This window comes from Pelodiscus sinensis, chromosome 18 (genome assembly GCF_049634645.1).
Source record: "Pelodiscus sinensis isolate JC-2024 chromosome 18, ASM4963464v1, whole genome shotgun sequence".
Classification (NCBI taxonomy): Eukaryota; Metazoa; Chordata; order Testudines; family Trionychidae; genus Pelodiscus; species Pelodiscus sinensis.
In genome coordinates this window covers 5808927-5829895 of record NC_134728.1, presented here as the reverse complement: position 1 = coordinate 5829895, position 20969 = coordinate 5808927, and the positions used below count along the sequence as shown (strand labels likewise).

General features: G+C 47.9%; 1 protein-coding gene across 1 annotated transcript; it reads left to right on the top strand.

Annotated features, from left to right (window-relative positions):
- The first annotated feature begins 7587 nt into the window (after positions 1 to 7587).
- PPDPF (pancreatic progenitor cell differentiation and proliferation factor) lies at positions 7588 to 19314 on the top strand. The gene is made up of 5 exons (XM_006132489.3): positions 7588 to 7752; positions 15393 to 15482; positions 17635 to 17712; positions 18054 to 18150; positions 18925 to 19314. Exons 2-5 carry the CDS (start codon positions 15428 to 15430, stop codon positions 19037 to 19039), a joined length of 345 nt encoding a protein of 114 aa, XP_006132551.1. The 5' UTR covers positions 7588 to 7752; positions 15393 to 15427; the 3' UTR covers positions 19040 to 19314.
- The last annotated feature ends 1655 nt before the right edge of the window (positions 19315 to 20969 follow it).

The following is a 20969-nucleotide window of genomic DNA, read 5'->3' as shown; positions in this document are numbered from 1 at the left end:
TTACCAGATTTAGGCCAGTGGGAAGTTTCCTTTGGCCAAAAGATTTCTCCACCTGCTGCCTGTGGCTAGTATCCAGCCCTGTTTTTTTTTTTTTAAATCGTGACTTTAACCAACAACTCCCTCCACCATGTAGCGCCCCCTCTCCACCCGGTTACCTTCTTTAATGCCAATCTGCTTATGGCTTTTAATGGACATGTCTGGGTTCTTCTGGATCCTGCCACCCACTCAGCAGGGTGTATCCTCTTTATTTTTCCCTATTAATTTATTTGGCGGTGCCTCCAGCCCCCTCACTCCTTCCTGGCAGGGTCACCAGGGTAGCTTGGGAGGAAAATTCTAACCCCAGGGTAATCCCCGCTTACTTGCCAGATAGTTGGAGACTTCCAGGAAATAACACAAACACATACAATATTGGCTATGTCTACACTGGCATGAATTTCCGAAAATGCTTTTAACGGAAAAGTTTTCCGTTAAAAGCATTTTTGGAAAAGTGCGTCTAGATTGGCAGGACGCTTTTCCGGAATAGCACTTTTTGCGGAAAAGCGTCCGTGGCCAATCTAGACGCGCTTTTCCGCAAAAAAGCCCCGATCGCCATTTTCGCGATCGGGGCTTTTTTGCGGAAAACAGAACTGTGCTGTCTACACTGGCCCTTTCGGGCAAAAGTCTTTCGGAAAAAGACTTTTGCCCCAATGGGGGCAGCATAGTTTTTCCGGAAAAGCACTGATGATTTTACATTAGATCGTTAGTGCTTTTCTGGAAATTCAAGCGGCCAGTGTAGACAGCTGGCAAGTTTTTCTGGAAAATCAGATGATTTTCCGGAAAAACTTGCCAGTGTAGACACAGCCAATATGTTCAACACAATAATTATATTAAACAGGTAGACAAATAGAACATCATAGGGCAAAACACTATTTTTAGGTTCACCGATGCCCACGCTGCTAATACCTGTGACTTGCCCCAGTCCCGTGACTTGATGTAGCAAATGTAGGATTCGTGTCCTGTTGGTACGTGTACTTTGTTGGGACCCTTAATGACTTATGACCGCAAAATTCTTCTCTGCAGTGGTTTAGCAGTGTGGCTGACGGGGTTCAGTACAGCCCAAAGGACTCACTAGGGGGAGAAGGTGGTAAATCCCTCCACAGGTTTAATATGCAGCAGGTTATAAAATCCCCAAACCCTTACTCCCTGGCTTGAGGACACAGTTCAGGGAGTAGGGGGGTCCCCAAAACAAATTCCCTGTCTAACTAAAAGACTCACAAACTCCATGAATCATCCTCCAGTTCAGAGATGACTCTGGACTCCTCAATCCCTGCAGGGGGCTGATCTCTGCTGGCAGGGATCGTATTCAGGCAGGAATCCAGCTGCTTCCGTCCCAGGATTTCCCCTCACCACAAAGGGGGGCAGGGCTCAAGGGGCAGATTACACAACTGTACTAAAATCCAAACTGTAGTCTCCTAGCCCGGCACCCAGACACACACGCAGCAGGAAGCAGCCCTGAACTAGCCACAGAGCAGAGCTGACCATGTGGCGACTGGACTCACAGAGGGAGCTGGGGGCTAACTCAGCCTGGCTGGGGAAGTTTCCCAGCAAACTCTACAAACTGGGAATCAGGAGTGGAGAAAGGAAAAGCCCAGTGGTGGGATCTTGTTATCGGGTCCCTAGAGGCCAGTTCTCACGGGGAACCCTGCATGCAGGCCTGGGGCTTACCAGCTCCCCACACAGCCAGCCCTGCCCTTGCCTTGGCTAGCTCCAGATTCCTCCAAAAAATGGCTTCTCCCCTCTCCTGAACTCCCCGGGAGAGGCATCTCACTCCCTATTGGTTGCCGGGCAGACTCTGAGTTTGCCTTGGTTCCCCCTCGCTACCAGGGTCAGTGTGCCTCTCCCTGAACTGCCTGCATACAGAGCCCCAGGAATCTCGCTAATCTCCTTGGGGGTTACAAACATAAAAAACCAGCAGTTATAGTTCTTGTAGACCCTACACAAAAACAAAGTCTGGTGCTTTTCTGATCTCCCCTCTGCAGCAGCCGGAGCCCAATCAAAATGATTCCCTGAGTTCTCCTGCAAGCTAATCATCAGAGAAGCGGAGAGTGACTCTGTTCGCAAGCCCGCACACGGCTCAGTGGCCGTGTGTGTCTCTTGAGATGTAATTTTCCTGTTTGGCAAATAACCAGGTATGATGCCAGAGAGTAAAGGTAAAATTCAGAAGAGGAAATCTAGCCATTGGGAGGGCTCTAGGAAGTTAGAGGTAAAGGGAATGGTGCACTATATTTTGAGTGGGGAGGGTAACAAATGGTGTTCCTTTAGAACCTAGAGCTTTATTAATGTGCTCCTCCATGTCCGGGTGACTCTGAAAGAGGCGAGGTGCCAGCTGCTCCAGTCAGCTTTGTCCTGTTGGTTATATACATTCCTGATGTTTTTGCCCAGTACATTACATTGCCTGAAATGATCCTGAATGATCTCAGTGCTGAGTGAAGACAAAAACCAGCTGCCAAATTCAGTATTGCCTTCCACACCCAACATGGAATCCGCCTGCGGGAAAAGCACTCCGTTAAAGAAAAACAGCTGTAGGAAAATAAGAGGCTCATACTAGATGGGAATCGGAGAGAAAACCCAGCCAATTCTGGACTTCCATTCCTGCTGAGTTTCATGCTTAGATAAAAGGAAAATGCCCCTTTCCCACCCCCAACGCAGTCAGCCAGCATATGTATGTATGTAGGCCTGGTGCTGGGGACTGTTTGGGGTTCTCGACCACAATTCCATTAGCTCTCTATTGAGGCTACTGAAGCCCCACCTCAGGAAGGAGCTACAATTCTCCGAGTAGGGCAGTGGTTCTCAAAGTGCAGTCCATGGACCACTAGCATTCCACGACCATCTTACAAGTGGGCTGTGAGCTTGGGGCTCCCTTCCCTCCCCCCCACAGCAGGGAGCCTACACTGGTGCTCCAGCCCCATAGCCTCCTCCCCACGAGATAGAAGCACCTGTGCCAGCTTCTATCTGGGGGAGGGGGAGCCTTGCGGGCCAGATCCAGCTCGTGGCGGGAGGCGGAGCAGCTCTGCATGGAAACTGCTCGCCTGGAGACTTTCCTTGCTGCTCCCATTAGCCGGAATGTTGGCCAATGGGAGCAGCGGGGCACACAGAGCCAGGTTAGCGACCCGTTCCTCTCCTGCCCAAACCCAGCACCCCCACCCTGCTCCTGCACCCTCCATGCCACCCTGACCTCCCCCCATGCAACCTCCCTTAGCCTGCTCCTGCACCCATTTTATCATCATTGGTGATTGGCTGGTGGTCTGCAGAAAGGTCTGCGTTGAACAGGGTGGGTCGTGGGCCAAAACGTTTGAGAGCCACTGCAGTAGGGTAATGAAACAGGATCCTCTGGCCCTCGCGTATCTCTCCCACAACCAGCCTCTGAGTCCTCTTTATCCCACCTACCCTGCTCTACTGTATGCAAGCATGCGGAGCTCCTCTGCTTACCAGAACTCCCCAACAAGCAGCAAAACCATGGCAGTCCCACTGCATCAAGGCCTCCTATGGCTCCTTTGCTGTGTCAATTTCACCTTTCATGACTCTTCCTGAGAGTGAAGCAATGTAACACCAGGCAACCCTCTCTTTTTATAGCCACTGACTTGGATTGTACGCCCAGCACAGCACTGGCCTAAATGCACTGCATGCTCTGCTCATGTAGTATTCTGCTATCTGACCTAGATATATTTGCTTGTGTGTAAGCATATGGTTTGAGAAGACGCCGTATCAAGACATATTCCACCTTAACTCTTTTTCCTTTTGGTAAACATACATATTACAGTGCAGGTGTTAACTGACTTAGGGCGGAGACCTGATCCTTCCTGAATCAACATGCTGTGGAGCCTTGATTCATCCCAAATTGCCATGACAGAGTGATTAGCTTAACCACAGCACAATTCATTTAACTAGCTGCTGATCCTTTAAAATGTGTTGAATATGTCTTAGCTCCCTCTCTCTCTCACTCACTCACACACACACACACACACACACACACACACACTGAAATATATAAAGCAATTCTGTAGGGAAGGTGCTATATAAAGGTATCATTAGGCATAATTAGAAGGGACACAGGGTGTATATCAGGACAGATTTGAAGAGGGACTTGGGACATACTCTTGGCTTTACTAAGACAAAATGGCTGGGAAATACAAAACTTAGCGGCTACGTCTACACTGGCCCCTTTTCCGGAAGGGGCATGTAAATTTCACCAGTCGTAGTAGGGAAATGCGCGGGGGATTTAAATATCCCCCGCGGCATTTAAATAAAAATGTCCGCCGCTTTTTTCCGGCTTTTAAAAAAGCCGGAAAAGAGCGTCTACACTGGCCCCGATCCTCCGGAAAAAGCGCCCTTTTCCGGAGGCTCTTATTCCTACTTTTGCATGTATATATCTTATTCTTTTATATATTTGCTAATTCTCTTTACTTCATCGGGAGACATATAATTCTTTTGCAACACACTGAAGGATACAGTGCATACATTTAAACAGTCCAGGTGTTATTTTTAAAATGTGTCAAAGCTATATAAATAATACTAATCAAATGCTTATGAAGAATCCTATAATAACACACCCACATGCATATGTGATGCAGGAAAACAAAACAAAACTGGCTAACAATAGATGTGCATTGAAAGGTACCAAAGGATTATGTAAACAGTCATTTGTTTAGCATTTCTGTATTCAAAGTATAGGCTGTGTCTAGACTGGCCACTTTTTCCGGAAAAACTTGCCAACTGTCTACACTGGCCGCTTGAATTTCCGCAAAAGCACTGACGATCTCATGTAAGATTGTCACTGCTTTTGCGGAAATACTATGCTGCTCCTGTTCGGGCAAAAGTCTTTTTCCAAAAAACTTTTGCCCAAAAGGGCCAGTGTAGACAGCAGAGATTTATTTTCCTCAAAAAAGCCCCAATCGTGAAAATGGCGATCGGGACTTTTTTGTGGAAAAGTGCGTCTAGATTGGCCACGGACGGTTTTCTGCAAAAAGTGCTTTTGCGGAAAAGTGTCCTGCCAATCTAGACACGCTTTTCCGAAAATGCTTTTAACGGAAAACTTTTCAGTTAAAAGCATTTCCAGAAAATCATGCCAGTGTAGACATAGCCTTACAGCATTTAAGTATCCCTCTGTGGTGTAGAGTCAGTACCTTGTTGGTTACTATGCTTGGGCTGTAAGGGACCCCCCACTGTTGGCTATCTGTAAGCATGGCCCAGCACGGGGTATCCTGCAACTCCCAGGATGGTAGCAAAACCGGTTATACCACTTAAGGGAAGAGAGGGACAAAGGACTTGAGAGCGGGGGAGGGTCAGTTGCTGTCTGGGAAGCATGGAGAGAACAGGCTAAGCTGGGGGCTAGGGGTGATGGACCCTAACCCTAGGGCCCTGAGCCATCCTGGCCCTGCCCCCGGTAGACACATCACTATGGACTATGCTGTATTCTGGAAAATCAATAAATCCCTCTCTACTCTACTGGCTGGTGGAGACTGTTCTGGCTGCTATGGGGGTGCAGGATCGGGAAACCCCCAACTCGCCATCACACCCGCACATACTGACATCCTTGGAAGGTAGGTCAGTATTATTAGCCACATTTAATAGATGGGTAAATTGAGGCACATTAAGGGGTAAAGTAACTTGCCTGAGGCCCCTGAGTAAGTCAGAGGCAGAGCCTGGGGTAGAATTCAGGACTTTCCTTTTCCTAATCCCTTGCAATTCTGCCGGACAATGAACTAAAAATATGAAAAAGATCCAAATGCATGTATTGTCATTGCTTTCTAGGCATTACTTCCCACTGATTTCAGTGGGGAGTTTTGCTTAAAAATAAAGTGTCCTTTAAAAATCATTAGTTTGCTGCATATGGAGAGATGAGGAAGTGAGAGGTTTGCTTCTTTTGTTACTGATCTTGTAGTTAGAGCCACACAGGTGAGCCCATGAAGAGAGGAGCACAAAATCTAGGCCCATAAACACAATTTGTGCTTGAATTTACCCAGATTCTGCTATTATGATGGATGGAATCTTTGTTTCAAAGGGAGTTTAAATTGCCAGAAAACAAATGTTCTTTGCTTTTTTTTAAGCTCAGGAACTTCCTGTACTGGGCCATAAGCAGTTCTGTACCCCTAGTTAACAACACTAAACTGGGGGGAAAAAAAAATTATACCTAAACTCTGAGGCTTCCTTGACTTTAGTAACAAACAGCTGATGGGATTCATATCCTGCTGTCTTTCCATAACCCCCACTGAATAGGGATATTCTGGGAGAACTGCAGGATCTTACTTGAAATAAGCAATTGCTTCACTGTGTTGATCTATGTCATAGCATGGAATTGCATTTGTGTTGGATGGTACATGAACTTGATCCTGCAAACACAGAAAAACATTCATAACTTAACTATGTGAGTACCACTCAAGAGAGAGCTCTTGGAGTCAGTGTGGATAGTTTTCTGAAAATACCTACTTAGTGTGCAGCAGCAGTCAAAAAAGCAAATAGAATGTTAGGAATCATTATAAAAAGGTTAGAGAATAAGACAGAGAATATCTTAATGCCTCCATATGAATCCATGGTACTCCCACATCTTGAATACTAGAATGTTAAATATCGGTTAATTGAATAGTCAAGTAACCTCATTAAATCTTATCTGTTAGTTGACTAGCCTATAGTTTTTAGGGGCAGGGCTGGCAGCCAGTGTGCTCCGGCCTCACTTCTGAGAAGCCCTCTGCCACTCTGCACTACTGCCTCAAGGTGCCAGGTGGTAGTTGGTCTGCAAGGGGAGCCAGTTTAAAAAACAGCTCCCCTTGCTGACCAGCAGCTGGTTGCCCTGAGCTGCTGCTTCTGATAAAGAGGCAGCAGCGCCTGTCTAGGGGGTGGGGTCTGAGCTCCCGGACCCAGCATGAGCAGGAACTGAGCCAGCCTGCCTGCCCCCACGGCTCTTAATACATTTTAAATGCAGAGTCACAGCAGGGGTAGGTTCCGGACACATTGCAAGCCAGGACTGAGCCAGGCTGCTGGCCAGCCTGCTAAAAAATTTCCTGGGGAGGGGGGAAGGAAATGTGTGTAGTCTTTCACATTAACCTATAAGTGGTTTTGTTCTGGTTTTACACTCATCTGTGCAAACAAATTAGTGCAAAATGAAGCTAGCAGAAAGGGGAAATTGAGGTCTAAGTGACATTAATAAACCAGATTCATGTCAGCGTGGAACACCCTTCACTTGAGCAGAATTGCATGGGGATGATTTTGCCCTATTAATTGAATAATGATTAGAATGGTTGTTTGCAAAACGTTGCCTGTTTCCACCCCCAACAGGAGGAGGAGGCAGGTTTTGACCTGCAAGCTGACCCCCTCCGAATCATGTTTCACGTGCTGAATGTGCGAATTCGGGGTCAGTGATGCAGACGACACCAAATAACAACACAGGACAGTTTGCACAATAACCAGTGGAGCTGAGTCCAGAGAGCCCTTGCCCCCTATGTTAGGGGTGGGGACCTCCCTCCTTTCTCCCCTCCCATTGGAGGCGTCCCCAGCGTTTCCACGAGCTGTGACGCGCCTTGCACTCCAGCCTATATAAACCCGCGCTGCGCCGCCTCTGAAATCCCTTAGACCTTGGCTGTGTTTTGTGGACGTGGAGTGTACTCCCGGTATCTCCTTTGCAAATGGGCCCTGTGGCCTAGCGTTTACTCCCCTGAGCCTCGCCACCTGTGATCTCAAGCCGTGAGGGTGCTGGGAGCAGTGCTGAAAAGAAACAAGGTAAAACAACGACTCTTCTCCCGCATTAGCTGGGGCTTCAGAGAATGGCTGCGCGAAAGGGAAACTTTGAGCAACTGGTGGGGAGCTGAGCCGGGGATGCCTCCAAGAGGGCGGCCGGGTGTGGGGGGGCCCTGTAACTCACACGTGTGTGTGTGTGCGCGCCTGCAGCGTTGTAAAACCGAGCGTTGTGTTGATTTGACAAAAGGGCTGCTTGCTGTGTTTCCTCCGCTGCCAGGTCTGGCTTGTGCGGGGACAGTCTAGCACCAGATAGATTTCCCTTGTAAAGCCTTTTTTTAAAAGTGTTTCTCTTTCATCTGGAAAGGGAGTTCCTCCTTCGTTTGTTTGGCCGTGTACCGAGACACACGGATCTTTCCCCCTCTCCCCCCCACGGTGAAACTGTCGCAGGATTGTCCCCCCCCCCCCCCCCCCCACACACACCCTGCCTAAGAAGGGGGCAAATAGAGGTGGGTGAAGTTTTTAAGAGACCGAGAAGCAGGACAAACGGGGTTTCCCTGAAACAGGCGTGGAATGGACTGTCGGTGGCTTAGTCCCATTGTAAGTGACATGGATGGAGTTTGACCAGTGGGTAGGACCAGTGTCCCGACGTTCCACGGCCGTGTCCCGACGTTCCACGGCCGTGTCCCGACGTTCCACGGCCGTGTCCCGACGTTCCACGGCCGTGTCCCGACGTTCCACGGCCCGCCTGGGCTGGCACTAGCCGGTCCGAACTGCGGAGACCCCAGGAGAACTGCGTTTGAGTTCGTTCAAGATTTTGGCAACTGTGTGCTTTCCGGAAACGACGCTCCCCTGTGTTGGGTCCGCTCTGCTGAGCGGTCTTTGTCTGGTCCTGCCTGTCCACACGCGTCTAAGGACTCTTTAACCCCAGCCGGTGGGGTTTTGCTAGGGCATTGTCACCGCAGCTGATCCATGCCGATCGCAGAGCTGCGGGTGGCATGGCGCCTCTGCTCCGAGCACGGCTTTTTTGTGACTTGTGTTGACCCAGGATGGGAGACCGAGCAGCCCTTTTTTCACTTCCCTTCTCCTCCCCCCCATGACTTGAGAAACGTGCCGAGCGAGCGAGTTGGTGGAGGCAAGATCACGCCCGCGAAGTACAGTACATACAACACTCGGAAACTAAGCGAGGGGGATGGGATAGGGCTCCCTCTAGCTTGCTGCGAGCCAGTTCAGTCCGGTTTTTTCAGCTTCTCTGCTCTAGCAGAGTTCCCCACCCCCAGCTGCAGGCAAGTAAAGATTTCTCTAAAAGAGACAAAAGACCTGCCCCTTTCCTCCCCAGCTGTAAGTCGAACAGTCCGTTTTAATAATGTTTTTCCTTCCGTTTACATAACCATCGTCGCTCCCCTACCCCCCACAGCCCACGTAGCCTTCTAAAAATATTAAAGCCACCCCCCATGAATAGGTGCAGTCTAATTTTTTTCTAGTCCACCTAAGAAATGTGCAAGCTCTCTTGCTGTTCTTTCTTCTGCATTAATTGTATTCCCACCTCAAACAGGCTGTGGATGAAGGAAAAGGCCACGAGTTAAGTGGAGTCTGATCAAACTGGTATGAACCAGATTTCAGGCAAACATTAGTTCTTCCAGGCAGTGAACGCTTAAATAGATGAACCAGCTGCTTTGGTAGTGCTAACAGCACTGCTTACAGTTGCATTTCCAAGCTCATTTTTTAACAAATCTTATACTGGATGGACCAGGTACATTGGTTTGCATGAGATTTCCTTGAGCACAGAAATAAATCTGTTACAACACAAGCAAGTTTGCTAGACCCACAGATGGGAAGGGGAATAGAATTTTATTTGCCATGCTGGTTCCTATCTAGCGGTTACCTCTTCATCAAACAATTTCAGAGGCAGTTCAGTCATTCTTCATCGGTTTTCACTTCCATTCTGTGATCAAAGCACTTACACTCCATAGTCTGGTACTTCAAGTAAAAGAACACTGGATACACCAGATAGATGAATGGGATCAATTCTGAACTTCTTTAATGCAGCAACATGCTTGAATGCTGATAACGTTACTATTACTTCCATGTATTGTTCTAAAAGCTAGTCCTGGAAATCCCTTTTAACTGGTTTGGTGCACACATTGTCCTAAAAATATCTTAGAACAAATGGATAGAGCATCAAGCTGATGGACTTTGGGAAGTACTAAAACCAGAGGCTGCCTTTTTAATACTAGAGTAGTGGCTGTCAAACTTGTTTTCTCCCATGGGCCACTTGAAAATTGCTGAGGGGCTCATTGAACTACTCAGTGATCCTTCACCAATTGTAAAGTGCTGTGGATAAAACTTAATAAACATTTTTTTTGTACAAATAAAAGCACACCACTCTTGATAGTATCAGTAGGGGGTTTCTGTTTCCACCCCTGGCTACAGGGAAGGCGGGGGGGGGGGGGGGGCAGTCTTTTCTTGGCAGCCACTCCTGGAACTGGGGGGAAGTCGCCTCTCTGGCTGCCACAGTCCTGTGCATCAAATTCTCTCCCCCTCTTCCCTCCCCCCCGTCTTGTCCGACCTACTCCCTGTTCCCCTACACCTTATATGTGCATTACCACTATACCTTACATGGGCATATTCAGGATCCAGGCACCTAGCTAGTGCCACATTGCCTGTGAGCCACTAATTCCGTGAGTGGCCCTTCATCCCCTTGTGTGTGGCCACCCAGGCAGGCACCTTAGAGGAAGTGAGCCCTGATCTACCTAAATGGAGGGAGTTTGCAAACCACTGGTAGTCCCTGAATCTCAGTTGAAGAGCCTTTGTACTAGACTATTACAGTCGAGTTTTAAGCACGGAGTTCTACTGAGGCAGAAATGCCTTCCTGAGAAATAAATTGGTGTGAAACCACACTCAAACTTCTGAACAGTGTTCCCTGTAAGCTGGGTGGCCATGTGGGAGAGTTTCAGATGCCACCCACCTCATTAGCAGAGCCCCCACAGCTGGCAACACCCAACAGAATGTGTGTCTACTGGTGGTGCACATTTGCACATACCTTGGTGCACAACCATTTATTCTGCACATGGGCAGAAAAACTTAAAAGGAACATTTGCTTTACTCGATAAGGTTTTAGCAGCCAAGCCAAGTACAAATCTGTTTTCTTTCTTTCAAACTGACTTGGAGACCCTCTGCCTTCCTCCATATAATGTGGCACATGGAGTGACATGTATCTGGCTGGAATTGGGATGAGATTTTTTTTTTCCATGGGATCTATTAAACACAGACTAGGAAACGAACTTTATTTGATGTTACATCCTTCATTGGCAACTGATGTTCTGGTCACTTGCCCCTTTTCAATTTCGCCAAAAAAAAATAAATCTCTGTACACTTTTTCCACTTGTGGTAAGTAAATGCTGAAAAATGTGAAAAGTTGTTTCCTCTTACCCCCATACTGATCAAGCAGTTCCTTGGCTACATAAATGTGCAGCCCCTTTTAGCATCTAAAGTGCTGGGAGAGAGCACTAGCCTAGGACTTGGAGAGCCATCTTCAGTTCTGCCACAGACTTCCTGTGCAACCCTGGGCAAGTCACATAGTCTGTGCTTCAGTTCCCTAGCTGTAAATAAATAGGGGGTAACACATCCCCTTTTCACAGGAGTATTAAGGATAAACTAAAGGGTACAGGTTGAACCTTTCTAGTCTGGCATTCCGGTCCAGTAACGTCTGTGATTCATCATTTTAGTAAGCTAGATGTCAGCTTATCCTGAGTGTGACCAAGTTTTCTATTGGGATATCAATGGTTAATCCTTGAACATCACCAACGGGTGATGGTTACCTGTTAACTGGTAGTCAGGTTGAGCTGGAGCAGCTTCCTACTCAACATGGGTAGGGGCTGCTCCAGCACAGCTGGGCCCTTTGGGTGTGGGGGGTCCTCCCCCCCCAAAGCAGCCTCAGTGGGCAGGGTGCCCAGCTGGAGTCGCCTACCACCCACCCCTGTTTAAACAGTTAACCAGCATGTTTAACCGATGAAATGGGATTTTACATTAGTTTCCTGCAGTTCAATCAAGTTTGTTTATAGCCACTGGTCCTGGCTCCCAATGCTCTGTGCTGTTCAGCTCTAATTGACCCCTAAATGAATTCTCCGAGTCCAGTAAGCAGTAGAAGTGTTGGCAATGCTGCTGGACCCGATTGACCTCCTGTGGTCCAACAAATTCTCTGGTTCAGCCCTAGTCAGATCCCCAGGGTGCTGCACTAGAGAGGTTCAGCCTGTGCTATGTAAGAGGAGGGACGTGGAACTCTTAGAGCTATATTTGGTCAAGTTCCCTCTTGCTGCTAACATGACTGAAATGGAAGCTCCATATTATAGAATCTCTTGCTTTTGTTGTCGAACTTTCAAATTAAAGCCCTGCCCCTTTAACCATTCTTCTCTCCATTGACGTGTGATGGGCTCTAGAGAGCCTCCTTGGTTGGGAATAGTTGGATTGACCTTGTCACTGGTGTTCCTGAAGCTGTGCTATAAAGGGGGTGGAGTTTGTCCTGGAGCTGTTTATTGTCCTGCTTCCTAGATCATAACTTGCTCCTCCTGTCTGCTTGCCCCTCCTCTGTGTTCTGCATGATCACATTGTGCTGAGTTGCCTCCCGCTACTATGCATGCCCCGTAATCTGCAGCAGCAGGGGATGATGGTGTCTGGACGTATCCCATTCAAACAGACCTTGTGTCCTGTATCTGATAGAGCAACTGCCTGACAAGTAGCAATCTTGCTGCAATCCACCTGGTGGGATGTTTCCCACAGGTCATGCTGCGGGTTCCGGCTTCTATCCCTGTGTGTTAATTGTCTAGAGCAGCTTCCTGGTGGCACTTCTCTGGTTTGGTTTCCTTAGCTAATCGACTGAGTGACCAGAGGAAGTCGAGTCTTGTACTCTGCTTGGAAGACTAGCAGTCTGCCTCTGGCTCGGCCAGACAGAAGGGGATTCCACGGTGCAGGACCCTCTTAGCAGTCATGGTGGCAAATTGGAAGAGTGGGTGTGGGGGGAACCTTGAAGTCTGCCTGCAAGCAGACTGAAGCTAGATTAGGTGTGAAGAAGGGGGTGTAATATGCCTGTGCACAAACTCTCCATTAAGCAGATGGGCTGTGGCTTACAAGTAGCACGGCTGCCATGACCCAGTTAGCCGGATGGGCACTTTGGAAAGGACAATGTGAGGAAGGAAAGGTTGCCTGCCACCCTATTAGTCACTTCAGATGGCAGCTTTCTTTTCTTTGTACCATTCAGCACCTTCAGGTAGTTCTGACGACTATCCAGAGTCTTGGGGTTTAACTTTTCTATCTCCAATCTAAATTTTGGTAGTGTTGGCTGGAGCACTGAAAAAACCCCTCCCTTTTTTTCCCCTAGCTAGCCACTCCTTACTTTGCAGGCCAGCAGAAGTATGTGATGTCAACATTGCTGACACTTGTCCAGAGTAGGTGCCTGTAGAACTAGACTGTTACTTAATATTTTATACCCTGGTCTCCTGGCTAATGGTGAAAATGGGTTCTGAGAGGTGCCATTTACACTAGTGTGCTGTTGCCTTGATGGGAGGGAGTGAACGTCTCTTAGCTGGGTGCTTCAAAGACCATGCAGAGCACTGAGAAGTTGCAGTATAGGAGCATGTGTTTTTTTTGTTTTTTGTTTTTTGTTTTTTTTCCCCAATGATTCTAGTTGTAGCCTGGCAGTGCACATGGGATAAGAGCGCAGAAGAAACAGAGCCCTGCACAATTATTATTTTTTAATATTCCATAGCACCTGTAGGTCACAGCACAGGGGAGGGGTGGGGAACCCATTATGCTGGGTGCTGTACATGTCCCTGTTAGAGAGGGCGCAATGTGAATAAATGGGACAAAGGAAATGCTACCCCCATTTTACAGGCGAGGCTTAGAGGCACAGTGACACACCCGAGGTTATCCAGGAAGTCTGGTAGTTGGGAACTGAACCAAGTCCCCAAGCTGGCGGTATCCTCAACCCGCCGTAAGCTGTACGTATTGCTTTTTGGAAGGAAAGGAGTGATTTCATGTGAGCCATTTTTCCTGCCTTTCCGCAAGTGTTTGTAAACACATGTACTCGGCTGATGAGACTGACCTACAGAATAGATGGAGCGTGCAGTATGGGGTATGAAACTTGTCTTGTTGGTGGGTAGAGGTGTAACTGGATAACTGTTTACACTTTTAAAGATAAGCCTGTGCTTATTGGTTACTGTTAATGGTTACACACAGGCTCCTGGCCTGCTCCCAAGGAGCTGGCTGTCACCTGGCACTGCTGGCTCTGTATTAGCAGCAGCAGCTGGTGCACACTGAGAGTTGGCTTAAGCCAGTTCCTGATGTGCAGTGAGTGGCTCCTGGAAAGCTGGCTGCTGCCCCATGCTACAGGTACATGTTGTAACTGCTGAAATTTTCAGCGGTCTGTTACCTGCTTTTTTAACATCCCTGTTGGCGAGTGCTCTAGAGATGTGACTAGCTTGCTCTTGTAGATTGTTTCCATGTTAAATGTACTGTAGCACTTGATTATTGGAAAGTTCTAGCTACTCATTTATAGGGTTGAGAACTACTCATTTATAGGGTTGAGAACAATTAAGTAACTTATCCATGGACTTGGCCTCTTTCTGTTCAAGGATATTGAGTGCAGAGTAACTTCCTCATGTTAAGCTTTGATTTTGTTTGTTTTTTGTTTTCTGGTTTCTTTCTGGTTTTGTTAAGCAATCAACTTTGCAGTCTGCAAGTGTCTACTATTAGAGCAGTGGCGTTGAATTGTGATTTGCAAGAAGTGAGGTAGTGGATGTCTAGTGTTTGTGGGCTCATTCAACTAATACCAAGTGTAGGGAGGGAAAAGCAAAGGGATCATGACACCATTGTTGCCATCAACCTGTCTTGTGGTGTTAACACTACTTTGTTAGCAAGGGGTCATGGCTTTGTTTGGGGATGTGGTTAGCATGTGTGTGTGGTTTGTGATCACTATGTAATATGAGCAGTCTTGTGAGTTAACTTCCTTGGGGATGCAGTAAGTAAAACTCAATTGAATCAACAAATATATACACGACAAAAGAATTAGCTTAAACTGGATCTGACTATTCTACAGTATTTTCCAAATTTGAATAACTCCTGACTTCATGTAAATTACAAGGTGGCTACATTGCAGCTACATGAAATACCTTCAGGGAAATGGTAAAATGTACTAGCCAAGATGGACTCATTTTTGCATGCACAAGATCTGCTCGTGATGTCCTCCTGTAACTTGGTGATTGGCTTCCTTTAAGACAGTACTTTGCACCACTAAAGTATTAGTCCATGGATGGTAGTACTGCATGCAGAGGAGAACAATTCCCCTTAATACAGTCTGAAGACCAAGAACATAGAACCTCCTCAATAATGAATTCCAACTAGCATGCTCTCAGGTTGCAAACTAAACGTATTCAAATCCTTCCTGCACATTAGGTATTGTTACTATGAAAGTCTGTTACTGAAATAGCGTGAGGCGCTCTCGAGGATCCTCAGGGATGATGTCTTGTCTCATACCTTCTCTCCCTTGTTTGCACGTTGTCCCGTGACTTAGGCTTCATGATGATGGTAATTGAAGATACTTTGAGTCTTATGCCACTTTTGGTTGCTCCCTGTGGGATGTGGTTCTCCACTTGCCCATAATCTGAAGGCTCGCTGCTTTTGTCTTGCAGGGTTTATATCGGCACAAGAACCAAGACCAAGTACCATGGCAGCAATCCCATCCAGCGGCTCACTTGTGGCAACCCATGACTACTACAGAAGTAAGTAACGGCTACGTGGCTCTTTGTGAGCGCCTCCACCGGGCCCCCATTCGACCGTGTTGCAGATGTGGCTGGGTGGGGAATAGACCTGTCTTGTTCAGACCTCTTTCCATGGCATGATTTAGCTCGGTCACTGAACTCTGCCCTTACCTCAGTCGAAGATGGTAGTGCCCACGCAGGACTGCTCAAACAGCCAAACTGGCTTTCTCCCCACAGTGCATGTATAGGCCCCTCTAACTTGCATTTCCCAGGAGGCCAAAGGAGTTGAAAGCCCATCCCTCGCTGCATTTCAGTAGGGCCTGGGCTCCCAACGCCGTTAGATGCCTCTGGAAAATCCCAGCTTGACAGATCTGTGCTTCCCATAGAATTGATTCTTCTTTGTGCCCATGCCAAAGCCATCAGCGTCCGTGGCCTTGCTCAGTACCAATGTACCGTTTCTCTCGATTGTTCCTTTCAAAGCAGCACCCGCAGAACCCCTTACAACACCCAAAGTGGGGGTTAATTTAGAAACGTCCGCTGCTGGCCATGGAATTTCTGACATTTCATCCATCCCAGGGCTAGGCTTTCTTTAAACAAAGACCCGTTCTTGTGCACGCAAAACAAATGCCTGACGCGGCGGTATTTTTGTTGAAACAGGAGACTGAGCCAAGAATGGGGGCGAGTCCTATTTACTAATCAGCAGGGAGATAACCCACACTCGCTTCATTGGACAGGCATCCTCTGTACTCAGCAATACGAGCTGCCATACAAAGGAACAATGATTTTTTCCATTGGGGGCTTAAGGGTTATTTACCTTGAAATGGGGGTGGGGGAAGGAGAAGGGTACTAGCTATAAGGCCAGGTTTATACTGGTGGAGAAAAATCTATGCAAGATGCACAACTCCAGCTACATGTATTGTAGAAACTCTCCTGTCAACTTCTTACTCCTCACAACCGCAAGGCATTTGGGAGTTGACTGGGGGCTCCCTCCTCATTTGATTTAGTGGGTCCTTACTAGGCCTGCTAAATCAAACGCCAGAAGATTGATCTCTGGAGCATCAATCCTTCATTCTAGTATAGGCAGGGCCTGACATGATGTAGAACTACTACTTCTGCTAAAGGCAAATTAAATAGAAAAGATACAGGCACCTTGTGGCCACACGAGCTGATAGTACAGGGCACATCTTCTGCTGTTGATTAAGCTTCACCAAATAGCACCTACTGAGGATTGGGTTTGTGGTCTTTTCCCCACAGCCCTGTTAGATGCAGGGTGGCAGGGGGAATTCTCATGAAGCACCCTGGGCATTTGGATAGGAGTTGCTGGAGACCAACAGCTTTTGGCCAACTGGCATCGATTGTGATTCACCGTCAGGCAAGCCCCTGCCATACAAGGGTGCCTGTGCTACACAGCTGCTGTAGGGTAGGCACTCTTGCATTGGTGGAAAGCTTTACGCATCCATTTGGGTAATGCCTTGCCAAGAGGCAGTAGATGGGGGATGGAAGAATCCATCCGTTGGCCTAGCTCTGTCTCGGCCAGGGGTTAGGCCGACCTAACCGCAGTGCTCGGGGGCAACGTTTTTGACAGCTCCAAGCCACTGAGTTGATTCATCCTGAGTTTTTAGGTATAGAATTCTGGCTTACCCTCCCCACTGTGCATCAGACCAAAACCTGCCCTTCCCCCAAACTTCCCTGACTTAGACTCCTACACAAGCCTTCCGCTGTAGTTTTGTCTGCAAGCAATTGTGTGTGGGTTAAACTTGGCTGCTTGTGTCCACTTTGAGATGACTCACTAATATTTTCTAGATGGTTTAGTTGGACTTTACCACTAGTGCTCCAAGCAGTTGTGTTAACCTGCTGCTGCTTGTAACTACCAAGCTTTCATGGACGGCTGTTTGAGGTTCTTTGTATCCACATGGGTGAGATGGCACTCACCCATCCTTCTTCTGACATTCCCTGACGCTTGCTGTCTGGAGTGGATGTCATTAAATGTTGGGGCACGTACCAGCGGAGCAGGAATCAGCTGGTACAGGAATGCACATCTGGGCCTAAAACAGTAGCATAGCAGATGGTTTCTGTAACGGCAAGGCATGTAGTAACTACTGTGAGGATATTGGCTGTGGCAGATGATCCAATATTGGCGGGGAGGTCTGATGCGATGCAATCTCATTCACAGGGCGTCTGGGTTCCACTTCCAGCAACAGCTCCTGCGGAAGTGCTGAATACTCTGGGGAGGTCATCCCCCACCATCCGGGTAAGCACCTCTTCTACAGCCTGGTCCTTAGGCCAGCCCCCTCCCGGGGGGGGGGGGGTAACACATGTGGCCAAAACGCTCTTGCACAGTCTCCCTAATGGTAACGTGACACGCTACCTTCTCCGCAGCTCTACTGAGGTGGTGTCGCTTCAAACACCTTCTCTGTGCTAGCGAAGGGCATTATCCATCGATAATACAGACTGTTCAGTGGCAGAAAACAACCCCATAGAACGAGATGGTGCACAACGCATAAACTAATCAGGGAACTACCGGGTTCTGCTACATCACCTCCTCAAGCTACCATACCCAGCTGTCATTTCGTGTGTGTCTTCGCTTTTCAGGTCTTCCCAAGTCCGACCCTGGCCACTGGTGGGCGAGCTTCTTCTTTGGCAAGCCAACCCATCCAGTCATGACAACTGTGTCGGAGTCCCCAGAGAAGTAAGTGGTCTTGCTGCTGCTCATGCAGAGCCTGGGAATGGAGTGAAACTCCGATGCTTAAGGGTAGCTTTGAAGATGGCAGTGGAGATGGGCGGGGAGGGCTGCACTGTGGAGGAACTTGTAATAAAAACTTCTGCTTGAGTGTGTTCTGCCCGGCATGTCGAAGACTTTCCAGGTGGTATGGGAAGCTGAATAATCCACCCATAAGCTAAGAGCTAATAGAGGCAAAAGGACTCACTAACCTAATTTTCCTTGGAGAACCAATAGCATTGTCACTCATTAATAAGAGGAGGCTCTAGGACAGGGGAGGGCAAAACATGGACTGTGGGCCGGCCACTGTCCTGCTGCCGAATTGCTCATTTGGCCAGGCAGTGCTGCCTGATCTGTGGTAGCCAGTGTTCCCTGTGAGCTTGGAGAGAGAGAGAGTCTAATGTCACCCCACTGACTAGCAAAGCACCCACAGTTAGGCTTGTGGTGTTCCTTATGGTGCACATTCAAACATGCCGTGGTGTACACAACAAAATTTATTCTGCACATGGATGGGAAAAGATTGGAGGGAACATCAGTGATGGTTGGGTCTGAGAGCTTCTGGACTAAGAATCTCCCTAAAAGTCTGTCCTGGGGTCACTGATGGAGCATAAACAATGAGCTGTAATGACAGCAGGGAGCTGCAATTGCACCAGCTGCTGTCAGAGATGGGGGGTGTGTGTGTGTGTGTGTGTGTGTGTGTGTGTTGCCGCCATTCATCCTGTGCCTCGCCCTCTTGTCTTTCAGTTCAGGAACTTTCCAGGTGGCCCACGGCATGATCACTTGTGGCCTGGCTCAGGAAGTGATGAGGAAGCGCCACGCCAGTGAACCTAGCAAACCGAATGCTGGGCCATCTGCGTGAACAGGCCGGCGCGTCTTCCTGCTGCCCGCCTGGCTGCTGCTTCTGATCCAAACGCTAGGCGTCAGAGCCCATTTTCCACTCCCCCTCCCCGTAGAGTAGACAGGCTGCCTTAAGTATTTAGACGTAGGTTTTTAAAAAAACAAAAAACAACAAAAAAGTTTCTACACTGCCTTTGTACCGTTTCATTAACTTGACTGCGTTCTTTCCATCCAGCCTTGGTAACGCTTTTGTTTACTTCTTCAATGGAAACCAATAAACTTAAGCAGCCTTTTAAATGCTGTGTGGTTTTGAATCTCTCTTGGGAGCTTCCTGCTCTCTGCAGGAAGTTACTAGCCTGTCTTGGAGGAGTGGTTGCTAGTTGAGATGTAAAATCCTGTTTAATAGTTAACCAGTTAAAGTTTGGGAGGGGCGGGGGTGTGCACCAGCCTCTGTTCGGTAAGTCTCACCTGTATGGGTTACGGTTAACCAGTTGCATCCCTAGTTGCTAGCACCATGCCTGGGAGTGTGTCTCATATGGGTTAGGGGCTTCATGCAAAATGGATTTCACCCTAAGTCAGTTTCTCTTCAATCTTGGGGATAAGGAGAACCACGGCTGCTCACAAAGTGACAGCGTGCTTGACAAACCACAGCTCCGGTTTCAGCTCAAACCTTTTCCCTGGAATGGTGAACATGCTCGATCAAGGCTATGGTGCCCCTTGGCTACCTCCCATAGTGACCAGCTGTCTCACTGGGTTGTCCTTTATTCCCACCCCCAGGTGTACTGGGGAAAACGTCCCTCACCTTGCACAAGGCGGAGGTGGGATGAAGGCCCTGCTATCGGGGTTCGGGGTAGCATAATATACTCTCGTCACTTTTCAAGGCCACTTCACTCTATTGAGGGAATTACGCTTTTTCCTTCCTAGTCTGTGATGAGGCAAAGAACAGAAATTCCTGATTTGGTTCTAGCAGTAGCCTATTCTCTGCAAGCCCTGTCCTAAAAGTCGACTTAGTGTAGATGTAACATACAGAGCTCAACGCTCTGCAGATCAATCTTCTAGCATTTGATTGAGCAGGTCTAGTGCAGACCCCCAAAATTGAACGCTGAGGGCAGCTCCTGGTGGTGTCCTGTCATCAGTGAGGGAAGCTGACAGGTGCATGAGCTTCCTCTGGCCTGCAGAGTAGAACCATGGTGGTTTGGCTTACTGCCGAATCCAGCTATGCATTTTGCTTAGCTGGATGGAGTACCTTAAGCCGACCTGCCTGTTCTAGCATAGAGCAAGCCTTTGGTTATCTGTGTCTGCCATTTGAGTCTCTCCTGCAAGTCTGGAAGTGAAGCAGCCCAGGTCTTAATGCAGCTACAGGAAGATCTAGGTGAACGTTCTACAGCAATTAAAATGAAGACCAATATAGGTTGCAATGCAATGAAAAGCTACTGAACAGGCTGCATGTGTCATAGCTAAGAAAATACAGCCCAATGCATGTCATGGCCTTTTTCTTTTAGTTACTATTTTCCAGACACACAATGGTGCCTATCTGCACAAAATGCTTGTTCAATCAGCAGCTGTACATGTCACTTGCTGCTCCAGGGAGAAACGTTAGCACACCTCTGAAGTACAGATCGTGTGTTTGGTTTAAAAAAAGCCCTGGCACCAAAGTGCTTGGTGCATATTCTGACATCCCTGTAAACCTCTTTTGTTGCTTTCGAAATGTTTGTAGCAAACTCTCAAACCACTACCGTGGCTGTTGTGTCTTAAGCAGGGCAGCTGTTCAAAATATCGAAGTTGGGTTTTAGAAAAGGATTCCAGCTGGCCGGAGCAAGAAGTTGCTCTTATTTGAGCAGGTTTTTTTCTCACAGAACAACAAGTAGCTCCTAATTTTGTAGTACATTATTTCTTATCTAGAGGGGAGGGGGAAGGGGGGGCTGGGTGTTACAGCAATGTGGTCCTTTCAT

Coding starts and splice junctions, on each gene's coding strand:
- PPDPF (XM_006132489.3), top strand. CDS start 15,428: ATGGCAGCAATCCCATCCAGCGGCTCACTTGTGGCAACCCATGACTAC. Junction 15,483..17,634: donor AACCCATGACTACTACAGAA/GTAAGTAACGGC, acceptor TCTCATTCACAG/GGCGTCTGGGTTCCACTTCC. Junction 17,713..18,053: donor GGTCATCCCCCACCATCCGG/GTAAGCACCTCT, acceptor TTCGCTTTTCAG/GTCTTCCCAAGTCCGACCCT.